This window comes from Geotrypetes seraphini, chromosome 3, assembly GCF_902459505.1.
Source record: "Geotrypetes seraphini chromosome 3, aGeoSer1.1, whole genome shotgun sequence".
Classification (NCBI taxonomy): Eukaryota; Metazoa; Chordata; class Amphibia; order Gymnophiona; family Dermophiidae; genus Geotrypetes; species Geotrypetes seraphini.
This window is the reverse complement of record NC_047086.1, coordinates 343,529,356-343,542,572: the sequence shown is the minus strand read 5'-3', so window position 1 is coordinate 343,542,572 and position 13,217 is coordinate 343,529,356. Positions and strand designations below refer to the sequence as shown.

General features: G+C 42.3%; 1 protein-coding gene across 2 annotated transcripts in view; it reads left to right on the top strand.

The window, feature by feature from the left end:
* Positions 1–13,217, top strand: part of LOC117357971 (calpain-1 catalytic subunit-like) — a 114,656-nt gene that overhangs the window by 92,661 nt on the left and 8,778 nt on the right. For both annotated transcript variants that reach the window (XM_033939269.1, XM_033939268.1), the window contains exons 19-20: positions 1,773–1,886; positions 12,406–12,461. In XM_033939269.1, coding sequence (XP_033795160.1) covers positions 1,773–1,886; positions 12,406–12,461 — 170 coding nt within the window. The remainder of the gene's footprint in view (positions 1–1,772; positions 1,887–12,405; positions 12,462–13,217) is intronic.

Sequence of the window (13,217 nt, the reverse complement as noted above, 5' to 3'; positions counted from 1 at the left end):
CCCAAATACTAGCTGTCACCGCTGGCTACACCTATGATCTGTGCAATTTCCTGCCTCAACTAGTTAAGTAGTTAGTGCGCTGCTGTTTTATCGTGCAGTAGACGTCACATGAACCATACAGTAGAAACCGTATTAGCTGCTTATCGCAGCTTAGTAAAAGAGCTCCTATGTGTCCCTAAGAAGAAAAACAAATTCAAGAGAAAGATGTTAAACAATGTATGACGTGACTGTACTGCTTGTGATTCTACATGCTTTGTTGGTCAAAAAGAGGCATTTTCACTACATCGGCCAAGATGAACAAGTGTTAAAGGGAACTTTCATCCATAGGAGTTATGGGTATTTGGAACTGCAATTCAGTGTGTTATTGCTTTTTAGTGTTCTCTGTTGATTGCATTTGTAATTAGGGGCTTGGAAAGGGTTTTAGTCTATCAGAACAAACATCTGTGCTAAGTGTCTCAATTTATCAAGATGTACAATGGAGAAACAAGCTCAGGCAGCGCTGGATATTATTAACAAACATCTGATACTTCTATGTTTTTCATCTCCCCGATTTCCATTCCAACGCACATATTTTTTGTGTTCCTTTACCATATATCTTTTCTTATATCACTTATCAAGCTATTCATATTTATAAAGCTTTAAGAAAATTTGTAAAAGGCTCTAGCATGAGGTAGCCCACATCTGGACCACAGTCTTTCCCAGTCTCTGCTCTGCTAGGTTTCGTAAGGCTGTTTGCTCTCACCTCCAATTTAGGGTTACCAGATTTTGTCTGTAAAAAATGAAATGGGACACGCGGCCCCCCTCCCCATTCCACCCCCATTCCCGTCCTCACACGAACTTCATCTCTTCTTTCCCGAGCTCAGGGCTGCGTCTGGAGGGCCTCCGATCCAAACTGCAGGGTTTTGGAAATCCCCCCCAGGCACCCAGACATCTGGCAACCCTATTCCAATTCATCTTTTCTTTCCAGGCTTCCTGTTGGCAGTGTGCCTCTATCTCCAACTCCCCCCCCCCCTCCCATGTTCCTTTTTGTATCCTTATTAGCCAGCAGAGGGTGTGAGGCTCCCAGAGCTCTTCCTAGAACTTTACCTTTATTTTCCACCAGCCAGTCTTTGTCTCTGGCTTGTCTGCTAGGCCCTTCTTCCTCCTTGCTAGCCCCATACACCTGGTAGAGGTGGTGGAGACAAAGACTGTGTCTGAATTCAAGAAAGTGTGGGACAGGCACGTGGGATCTCTTATGGAGAGGAGGAGATAGTGGTGCTGTGGATGGACTGACTGGATGGGCCATTTGGTCTTTATCTGCTGCCATGTTTCTATGTTTCAACAATAAACCAGCTATGAGACCCAGCATAAAGCTAGGACTGATTTTTTATGCTGTCCTATTTATGCAGTGACCTTAGCCACTTAAGTGCTGAATATTGGCACTTAACTGGCCAAGTGCCAACTCAGCCCCCAGAATGCACCCAAAAGAGCCAGTTATGCTTTAAGTGATAACTAGAAATGCCACTGGAAATGAGTACTGTAGTTAGTCCGAAATGGGTGATTTAACTGGCCAGGAGCTGTTTCTGGCCGGTTAAATCACTTTGAATATCTACCCATGTGTTCTTAAGTCTCATGAGTCATGCATATTCATTCTAATTATTCTGAAAACCAGACTGACTGGCCTCTTTCTAACTTTTCACTTTCTGATATAGATTCTGCTTGAGCATTCACATTCTGTTTATTAATGTCAAAATACCTTATGTCAGTTTTCAAATTGCACATTTGTCTCATAGGATTTCAAGTCAGCCATGCGATGCTGAAACTGATGGTGCTGAGATATGGCGACTCTGAAAGAATAAACTTTTCCAGTTTTGTTTGCTGCATGATTCGATTTGAAATGGTCACTAGTAAGTCTGTTCCTGATGTCCTGTCTTAGCTTTGGTAAAGTTTATAGTCTGAGAAAGAGGTAGTTCCCATGCAGAAAACAAACCCCCAAAACCAGAGCAGTGGAAGTCATGGGAGATGCAAAAATTTTAAAAAAATAAAAAATTTGCAGGTTTTTTTTGAGCTGGTACTCAGGGATATTGAGTACCACCACCCTTGCCGTTGCTTGATAAAAATGACCAATGTCCCCCATGTGTTAATAAAAGAGCTCAGGTTCTGCACACTCAATGCTGCCTTTTTATGGATTCAATGGCTGGTTGCAGAGGGGCCTAGCTACTGTGGGGTGGGTCCCTCAGTGATCACCCTATTCCTGAAGATGGTCTGGTATTGTAAGTACCAGCACCTTTTTTTGCTAGAAAAAATGCACACACAGTTACTTAGATAGAGACAACAAGCAGATATTCTCACATGTGGGTGCCATCATCCATGCAAAAGTGTACTGTCACTTTAAAAAAAACATAAAATTATCAAGAATGCCCTTTCCGGACATGTGCAGGTTCCTTCCCACCCAACATCAGCTTGCTGGACCATCAGTTCAGTAAAAAAGTTAAAAAGCCAACTAGGGGAGGTAGGAGGGTTATGAGAATATCTACCTGCTGTCTCTGGATAACACCTGTTATGGGTAAGTAACTGTGCTTTATCCTAGGACAAGCAAGCAGCATATTCTCATATGTGAGATTCTCTAGCTGCCAGGATCATGATTGTGAGCCTGGCAAAAAGCAAACGGGTTGGAGGGAAGTTGTCATCTAAATGGAGAATATATTCTGTAGAACTGCTTGGCTGAACCGACTATCCCATCTGGAATGATTCTCCAAACAGTAGTGGGATGTGAATGTATGAATTGAGGACCAGATAGCTGTTTTACAGATGTCCTTAATGGGAGAGTAATGTAAATCAGCTACTGAAGTTGCCATTACCCTTACTTTATGTGCAGTGACTCGCCCTTCCAGTGTCAGCCCAGCCTGAGCATAGCAAAAGGAGATACAGCCCACCAGCCATGTGGAGATGGTTCTCTTGGTGACAGGAACTCCAAGCATATTAGGATCGAATGAGAAACACAGCTGAGTGGAAGTCCTGTCGGATTTGGTGCAGTCCAAAAAATAAGTGAGAGCACATTTATAGTCCAATGTGTGGAGTGTAGTTTCACCAGGGTGAGAATGTGGTCTTGGAAAGAAGACAGGAAGAACTATAGACTGGTTCAGATGAAATTCCGAGACAACTTTCAGAAGGAACTTTGGATGAGTGTGAAGAACAACCCTATCATGGTAGAATGTTACATAGGGTGGATCTGACATAAGCACTTGAAGTTCACTGACTCAGCACGCATATGTAATGCAGATGAGGAAGACTACTTTCCAAGTTAGGAATTTGAGAGAGGAAGTTGACAGTGGTTCAAATGGAGTCTTCATTTGAGTGGAAAGTATAATATTAAGATCCCAAGCAGCTGGAGGAGACTTGATTGATGGTTTGGTATGGAACAGGCCTTTCATGAATCTGGAAACTAGAGGATGTGCTGATGACTTTTTATCCAGAAATGTATGAAAAGCTATAATAGCACTGAGGTGTACTCTAACTGAAATAGTCTTAAGATCAGAGTTGAGAGATGAAGGAGCTAGTCTAGAACCGATGGGAGAGGATAAGTTATCAGGTCCAGCGAGTGGAAATTACATCAGACTGTGAAACGAGTCCACTTAAAGTGATAACAGCGTCATATAGGTGGTTTTCTAGATGCTTCAATAATGACTAGCACTGATACAGAAAGTGATGAAAAGCATCTAATTGTTGATAGAAAGATACCACACTGGGAGGTTTAGTGAATATAGACTGGGCTGAAGAAGAGAGCCTTCATTCTGTGTTAGTAGCACTGGAAAGATCTGAAGTGTGATGAGGGTCTCGTACACTGAATTATAGGAGAAGCGAACCATGGTTGATGTGGCCACGAGATGCTATTAGAATCATAGTTGCCTGCTCTTGGTGAAGTTTTAATAAAGTCTTCCCGATTAGAGGTATTGAAGGGAAAGCATACAGAAATTTGTCTCTCCAGTCTAGAAGGAAGGCATTGGACTCTAGATGAATAGAAATGTAGATTCTGGAACAGAAGACTGATTGTAAGGGGATGCAAAGAGATGCAAAGAGTCCCCCAAGTGTTGAATATCTGATGTAACACGGTTGAACTGAGTGACCACTTGTGAGGTTGTAGGAATCTGCTCAACTTGTCTGCTAAGACATTCTGTTTTCCTGCGAAATAAACCGCTTTCAGAAATATATTGTGAGAAAATCACCCAGAACCAAATCCTAATCGTTAATTGGCAAAGTGGGCAAGGTCCTGTGTCTCCCTGTTTGTTCACATAGTACAAGGCTACCTGGTTGTCTATTCGAATGAGTACTACTTGATTAAGGAGACTATCTTGGAATGTGCATAGAGCATTGCGGATTGCTTGAAGCTCAAGGAGACTGACATGGAGGGATTTCTTGTGAGGAGTCAGCTGTGTTGAGTGTGGAGGCCATTGGGATGAGCTCCCCAACTGTGCATGGAAGCTTCCGTTGTTAATATCTTTTGATGTGGCAGAATGTGGAAGAGGAGGCCTCTGGGTAGATTTGTTGGTGTTAACCACCATTGAAGGGATCACTTGCAATCTTTGGGCTAGCATATCTATAGCTTGAGACCATTATGTCAAGAGTGCCCACTGAAGTTCCCTGTAATGTAGACATGCAAACGAAGTTACATGAACTATAGATGCCATGTGACCTAGAATATGAATCATTTGACATGCAGTGATGCAGTGAAGAGAGGATGCTTTCTGGCAGATGTGAATCAGAGTGTCAAGCCTCTGTTGTAGAAAATCACGAGCTTGAGTTGTGTCCAGAAATGCTTCAATGAATTCTAGAATTTGAGTGGATTGTAAATGAGACTTCTTTTAAGTTTCAGGAGATGTATTGCTGAAATAATAGCTTGGTGAGCTTGTTGAGGTGTTAGGACTTTGATCAACCAGTCGTCCAGGTAGGGGGACACATGAATCCTACATGAGCAGAGAATTGCAGCCACTACTATTAAGTATTTCGTGAATATTCAGGGTGCTGACGCTAGTCCAAATGGGAGTACTTTGTACTGCAAGTGACATGTTCCCACTCGAAAGCAAAGATATTTCCTGTGGGCAGGGAGGATGGGTATGTGCATGTAGGCTTCTTTGAAATCTAGAGAGCAGAATCAGTTGGTTTTCTCCAAGAATGGTAACAGGATTCCAAGAGAAACCATACAAAACATCTCCTTCGCTAAGTATTTGTTGAGAGCATGGAGGTCCAGAATTGGACGGAGACCTCCAGTCTTTTCCGGTATGAGGAAATACTTGGAATAGAACCCCCAACCTCTCTCCTGCAGAGGTACATGCTCAATGGTATTGAGCTGGAAGAGGGCTGAGAGCTCTTGATGAAGGAGGGTGGTCTGATGGGAATTGAAAGAAGACTTTCTTATTGGGTGGGTGGGAGGTCTTGTTTGTAGATGAAGGGTGTAACCCTGTCTCATTAATTATAAGACCCAGCAATCTGATGTTATAAGGGTCCAATGAAGGTAAAAGAGAGAGCGATGACCCCCCTATAGGAAGAGATTGAGGAACTGGCTGTATTGCACTGGGTATGCTCTCTTGGATGAAGTCAAAACGATTGTTGAGACTTCTGTTGTGTTTGCGATTGTGACTTTTGAGTTCTTTGTTGTCTCTGGCGCCTATTTGGTGGAGCTCTGGAGGATGTTGATAATGGTGTATACTTTTGTTTTGGGGTAATAGGAGGAGTGTTTTGGATTAAGGAACCTCTTAGAAATTTGACTAAGATGACTTTGCAGATGATAATGTTGTCATCAAATCTTCATGCCTCTATTTTTTGAGTGGACTCTTCAATCTTATCCCCAAACAGTTCCTCTCCTAAGCATGGTATATTAACCAGGCTTTCTTGGACCTTAGCATCCAAATCTTATACTCGTAACCATGCCTGTCTTATTGAAATACAAATTTCTGGTGTTCGTGAGGTTACATCAAAGGCATCAAAATCAAAGCGAGCCGTGCATTTTCTAGTTTCCAGATCATTAGAAATGTGTTGAAAAGCATTCAACTGATCATCAAGAATATATTGTTCATAATGTGCCAGCTTTTGAACCAGAGACTTCATAAAGAAAGTCATATAGAAGTTGTAATTGAGTATTCTGCTGGTTATAATGGTGTTCTGGAAGAGTCTTCACCCAAATTTATCTAGGGTTCTTCCCTCTCTGCCAGGAGAAAGAGTACTAGCATATATCCTGGAACTGTTGACTTTTGTCAATGCTGACTCTACAAGAAGAGATTGATGTTACAGTCGCGGTTTATCAAACCCTGGGCAAGATTGCACCCTATATAGCGTATTCAACTTATGTGGAGCCACAGGTATTAGAAGGGGTTTTTCCTAATTTTTAAACATAGCATCCTTCATTAGATTGTGAAAAGGAAGCTTAAGACAATCTAGTACAGTGGTTTCCAAACCTGCCTTGGGGGACCCCCAGCCAGTCAGGTTTTCAAGATATCCCTAATGAATATGCATGAGAGAGATTTGCATACCTGTCACTTCCATTATATGCAAATCTCTCTCATGCATATTCATTAGGGATATCTTGAAAACCTGACTGGCTGGAGGTCCCCCAGGACAGGTTTGAGAACCACTGATCTAGCGCATCAAAGAATTCCATCCTAGGCTCAGACCCTGACTCTATTTTTATCGATAGAGCATGCCCCATCTGCCTGATGAATTTCATGAATTACAGACTCTCAGAAGGTAGTCTTCTGCATGGTGGAGCTGGAGTTGGATTTGATGGAATTCCATATGATTCTTCAGTAGAAAGGTCTGGATAGTCAGAGGTAGAATAAGGAAATAAATCTGAGTCATAATCTTCAATGTCATGTCTCAGTGAGGAAGAATGTTGAGAAATACATCGAAACCCAGAAGAATAATCATGAAAATGTCAAGAATGACGTCAAAGAGAATCTTGAGAGCCTCAAGCATGATGTTGAAGAGAGTGCTGTTGAGAATGCCAAGTATGGTGTTGAGATCGAGAGACACAACAAGATGCTCTGTGGTATCTGTCCACTAAATGCCTTGATCTAGATGAAGAGCTCTAATGCTTCAGCTCTTTCAGACATTAATCATCGAGATGGTAAAACAGAGTGTTGCTTGGACTGGGCTGGTACTGGATAAGAACATAAGAATAACCTCAATGGGTCATACCAATGGTCCATCCAGCCCAGTATCCCCTCTTCATGGAGGCCAATCTAAATCAGAAGTACCTGGCAAACCCCAAATAGTATATAGTAAGGCCTTAAGTGTGTATCAACCCTATGAGTGACTGGTTTTATCTAGTCTAAATGAAATGTTATTCTGTGGCCAATGCACAGAGGTTTTCGGCCACTTCTTTACCATGCACGGAAGCAGTGACTGAAAGTCTCATGCTAATGAACTTTTTAGTATTAAAATATGCTCATTAGCAAATTCCACGCAATGCCCCCAACAATGGGCAACCCAAAACCCCTGTTAAACTACCGTCAGCTCAGAAATGTCAATAGAATCCTTGCCCTTTACTTTCCTGTCAGTGCCTGAGCACTGATTGTCTCAGGCACAGACAAGAAGTCAGGAAACACATCCCCAACCCTTCGCCAACCAAAAATAAGATATCCTTGGTGGTCCAATGGACTCCCTCCCATTCCCCAGCACAAAATTTAAAAAAATCCTTGGTTGTCCAGTGGGCTCTCTCCCAACCTGAGCCTACCCTTCCCTCCAGGGCAACAAAATTTTACCTGGTGGTTCAGCAGACCCCATCCCAACCTCGTTTCTGGTGGTCCAGTAGCTGGTCCAGGTCCCCCAGCTCAACACTCCTATCCCTTCCCCTCAACCTTATGGAATGAGACTCTCTAAACCCCTGTACCTTTTCTGTACTAGTGATAGCAGGAGGAATGCCCACTCCTTCCTGCTTCAAGGCCTGCCTCTTCAAAATAACAGTGCCCTGTCCCTCCCCAGTGCATTCTGGGATGCACTGGGAGGGGCTTAAGCACCATATAAAGAGGAAAACTCCTTATATGATGTTTAGACCCCTCCTAGTGTATCCAAGGATGCACCAGGCAGGAACAGGGTGCCTCTATTTTGAAGAGTTGGGCCCTGAAGCAGGAGGGAGTAGGCATCCTTCCTGTCACCTCTACTAAAGAAAAGGTGTGGAGGAATCTGGGGGCCAGAGGTCTTGGTCCACATGGGGAGGGGATAGGGCTGTTGAGCTGGGGGGCCAGTCCCACCATTGGACCACCAGGGATTTTTGTTTTGTCCTAGAAGGGTCGTGTCAGGTCAGAAGGAAGTCCGCTGGACCACCAGGGATATTTTCTTATACTGGGGGTCGGGATAAGGTCTGCTGAACCACCAGGGATATTTTTAGAGTGGTGTTGGGAGGGTCCCCTATACATGCATATAAGAACTGGGGACAAATATTTCCCCATCCCGTCCCCGCGAGTTCTGTTGCTGCCCCTGTCCCTGACCCATTCCTGTAATTTCTGTCTCAACCGCACAAGCCTTGAGCACTTATGATTTTAGTGTTTGAGGCTTGTGCATATGAGGGCAGAACTTTCAGGAATGGGGAAGGGACAGAAAAAGAATTCATGGGAATGGGACAAGAAAATGAGTGCCCACAGGGATGTGGAAAAATTTGTCCCCATGTCATTCTCTAGTTTCAACTTCTTTAGTGAGCAATAGATACTGTTAGTGTTGAGCATTGGTTGCTAAAAGCAGACCAGTAGAGGAACAGCACCGGAGTTTTGTGTATCAGCCTCCTAAATTTGCCTGCAGTGGTCAGCATTTCCAAAAAGGAATAATCAACCCAATTAAAGCCTTCATAATTGATATATGGTAACTTTCAGCATGGCCATGTTTCAACAATTGCCTGCAACAGAGTTCTATAGAAATTAGCCTAATGTAAAAACAAACCTGCAAGACAGAACAAATTAATGTGCCAAAACCTAAGATGTTATATGGAAATTATACAAAATATAAAAATTATGGGAGTAATTTTTTTTAAAGTTTTTTTTTTCCTTATATGAATCCTGTTGCACATGCAGAAAAGAGCTTTATAAAATGATAACCAAGCAAAGCAAGTATGCTGGAAGTGAGCACCTGTGTTTATGCAGTCTGCATGTATGCATTACTGGAGGTATTGTTTGGGTTCAGCAGAGGTATGGGTTGCAGTGCATGTGGATATCTTATAAGATGCGTATGTACAGCTATAGGACAAAATTCTCTATATAGCGTTGAAAAAATGAGCACTAAGCACTATTGTATAAATCAGTGTGTAGCGAACTTTTTAAGCACACAAATCTCAGGGCTGAGGCTGGATAGCACCCTGGAAATGCGCAGGCATCGACACAGTGACATCACGCTCAATTGCTTCGCCGTCCACATATGTGTGGATGTCCTCCAGCCGCGGCCCTGAGCCTCCTATTACTGCCAGTGGGGGGGTGCTGCAGGAGGAGAGGCGCAGGACATGCTTCTTGGGCCAAGAGGCACGTCCTGTAGGCAGTCAGCCGGCGCCTCTCCTCCTCGAAGGCATCTCGGGGAATCTGCCGAGGCACACCGTTTGCGATACACCGGTATAAATTGTACTCCAACTGAAACCTGCTGTAAACCACTGCACTTAAATTAGATGCAAACTCTTGGAGTGCCCCTGACCCATCCAAACCCCTCGCACGGCCATGCCTCCTTTTCAGACGCATGCCCTAGAATGCACGTGCACATTTTTATAGCATACATCTAGCAATTCTAATTATTGCCAAGTAGTGCTGATAATTATCAGTACCTAATTAGCGGCACTAATTGGTTCGTTATTCAATTAAATGTTGCATTGGATTTGAATATGTGCCCAAATTTCCATATGCAATTTTGAGTGCCTTATATAGAATCCAGGGGACATGCAATAATAATTCATCTAATATATGCCTTAAAAGCATCCCAAACAGCAATCCATCCTGAGTCTGCCCCCATGTTAATCTCAAAGTATGTGTTAATAGCAGCTTGAATGTGTTCTTTGAAGTCAGGCTCAGTGAGTAGTGAAGCATTAAACCTCCATCCTGATCTATTAGACCAGTGGTTCCCAACCCTGTCCTGGAGGACCACCAGGCCAATCTGGTTTTCAGGCTAGCCCTAATGAATATGCATGAGAGAGATTTGCATATAATGGAAGTAGCAGGCATGCAAATCTGCGCCCTGCATATTCATTAGGGCTAGCCTGAAAACCCGATTGGCCTGGTGGTCCTCCAGGACAGGGTTGGGTACCACTGTATTAGACCACAATATAGGATTATTCAACTGCAGAGAGATCGTAGCATGATCTGAGATGCAAATGGAAGGTATACCAGAGTCAATAACTGATGTCATCAGAGAATTAGAAATCAGTAAAAAATCTATACATGAATACGAGCTATGAAGTACAGAGAAAAAGGTAAATTCTTTAGCTTCAGGATGCATTACTCGCCAAGGATCCACAAGGCTAAGTTGATGTATGATGTCATTCAGTTTATACCATGATCTACACCTATTATATTTAGCAGTGGAAGTTCTGTCAAAGGCAGGTTGCAAGGTTAAATTAAAGTCACTCGGAAATCAAAGCTTCATCAGGAGCAAGGTATCGTGACTAGACATGTTAATCTTTGCTGCCGATTTCTAATGCTGAGTTCATTACTTATATGTCCAGTCATGATGCCTTGCTCCTGATGAAGCTTTGGTTTCCGAGTGACTTTAATTTAACCTTGCAACCTGCCATTGACAGAACTTCCACTGCTAAATATAATAAGTTAATTTCTGCTTGGAAGATATTTAAATACGTATAAAGAGAAAAAGATACACCAAAAATGTACTTTAAAAAAGTTATTTGGAGTATTTATTTGAAATAAGTTGAAGAAGAGTTTTCAATATTAATATGGATGAGATTTTTCTGACCAATGATAGCTCCTAGTATGTGTACGGTACATAAATGCTCTGCAGCTTCGCGGTTCTGTTCCACTGAGCTCTTGAGGTCTTTTCCTCTTCCCAAGATAATTGTTACTCTTCTTCCTTTTTCTGATTATAGGGCTCCTTTTACTAAGCTGCGTTAGGGCATTAACGTGGGGAATAGCGTGCACTAAATTGCCGCATGCGCTAGACGCTAACGCCAGCATTGAACTAGCGTTAGTTCTAGCCGCGTAGCGCGAATTTAGCGGGCGCTAAAATGCTCCGTGCGCTAAAACCGCTAACGCAGCTTAGTAAAAGGAGCCCTTTTTATTTTTATATTTTTGGTTTTTCCATTGAATTTTGAGGGTTTGTTGGTCAGTGTATTCTAAACAGGTCATCCAAGGCTGGGCTTTAGTACACCTCACAGGACAAAGGAATGGGAGGAGCAAAAGAGAGTCCAGAGAAGAGAATTGTATTAAAGCAGTGTATCGTGTGACGAGATTCTGGGTGTGCCGCAAGACGCTGGCGCCTCTCATGGCGAGACCATCCAGTGGCAATATCATGGCTACTATTAATATTCATGGTATACAGGATCTTCAGACAGCCAAACGAGTAGCTTAACCCGATCTGGTCGCAATCCTCATTGATCCGCCTAACATACGTTTCATATCTTACTTAACTTTCATATATTCATCTTTTTTACATTCATCTGTTTTTGTTTTTTAAATTCATTATTGATTTTTTTAAACTTCAAAAGTGCAACACACAAATATATATCATATAATAAGTTAATAAAAGCACATTCAACTTACAAATATGCATAACCAACCATTTTCTCCCACCCACCTACCCACTGGTTACTCAATAAAGCACAGAAACATATATTATCCCAATAACCTTACCCTATTCAGATTAATAATATCTCCCCACCCCCTCCCACCCCAGGTGGACATACTCAAAAGTCAAAATTAGGACAGAAATAGCCCTCCCTACATTCATCTGTTTTATTGTGTTATAGTTGATCATTTTTTAACTTATTAATATAGTACAAGAAAGGATTGGACTTATCTTGCAGCACCGCCTCTTCCAACGTGAGCCCGGTTTCAGTGCTTTCATCGGGGAACGAGGTGTTTCCGTGGCAGCTGGTGCTAAAAACGCTAGCGTGTCGTTGTAAAGGAGGGGGGTTAATCCTCCAATACCCACTGCTTTGAATGTATCAGCTTTGAAATGCCAAAGCAACAAAAAGGCAGTATAGAAGCCCCCATTCCCTACTTGGAGCCATGCTAAATCAACTTGAGGAAGAGAGTTGCTTCTCTCCATTGTAGCAGTACCACAGTCACAAGCCTGGATCAAAGCATGGCCCTGGAAGCATTTGCCTAAGTTTAAAAAAAATTTCATTTGCCTTTCATTAGGACTGTTATATAACTGGTAGTTTTTTTGAAACAGAAATGTGCACATATGGTTTTGACAACTAATTGCTGTGTATTTTTATTTCATGTGTAGAGGCGTTTCGTAACTTAAATAAGGATGGGAGAGGAGTTTACGTAGGTGAAGAAGACGTAAGAAATACTTTTCCTGCTGTGTTTATGCATAGATATCAATGAACCAATCTAGAGCAATCTAAAAGCTGTACAGAGTTAACCAATGAATGGCAGATCTGTATGAACAAATTCAATGAATATTAATATAACTCCACCCCTCTTCTGTGTACACATGTAATCAGAACAAAAGAAGGTCCAACCTAAACTGCAGTAAAGAACAGCCGAGAACAAACAAAACAAAACTGCAGATCTGTACAAGACGTAGGCAAAATTTATTAGTGACAAAAATATATATATGCAAACCCTTTTACCAATCAAGGGACCCGACACGGTCCGTGTTTCGGACAAACCTTCGTCAGGGGTCCATGGTAAAAATCACAAAGATACTGTATAGTGGTGGCTGAGCTGCTGCTACTGTGGCAGATCTGCAATTTCTCTTGCCACAGTAGCAGCAGCTCAGCCACCACTATACAGTATCTTTGTGATTTTTACCATGGACCCCTGACGAAGGTTTGTCCGAAACACGGACCGTGTCGGGTCCCTTGATTGGTAAAAGGGTTTGCATATATATATTTTTGTCACTAATAAATTTTGCCTACGTCTTGTACAGATCTGCAGTTTTGTTTTGTTTGTTCTACACATGTAGTCACACACCTTCCAAATATACAGAAAACGGACCATGGTTGTCACAGAATCTGCACAGTAAGGCCATTAACAAATGAAAAAAACAAAGAGTGATACCTTTGCATTGCACTAATTTAATACAGATCTGGA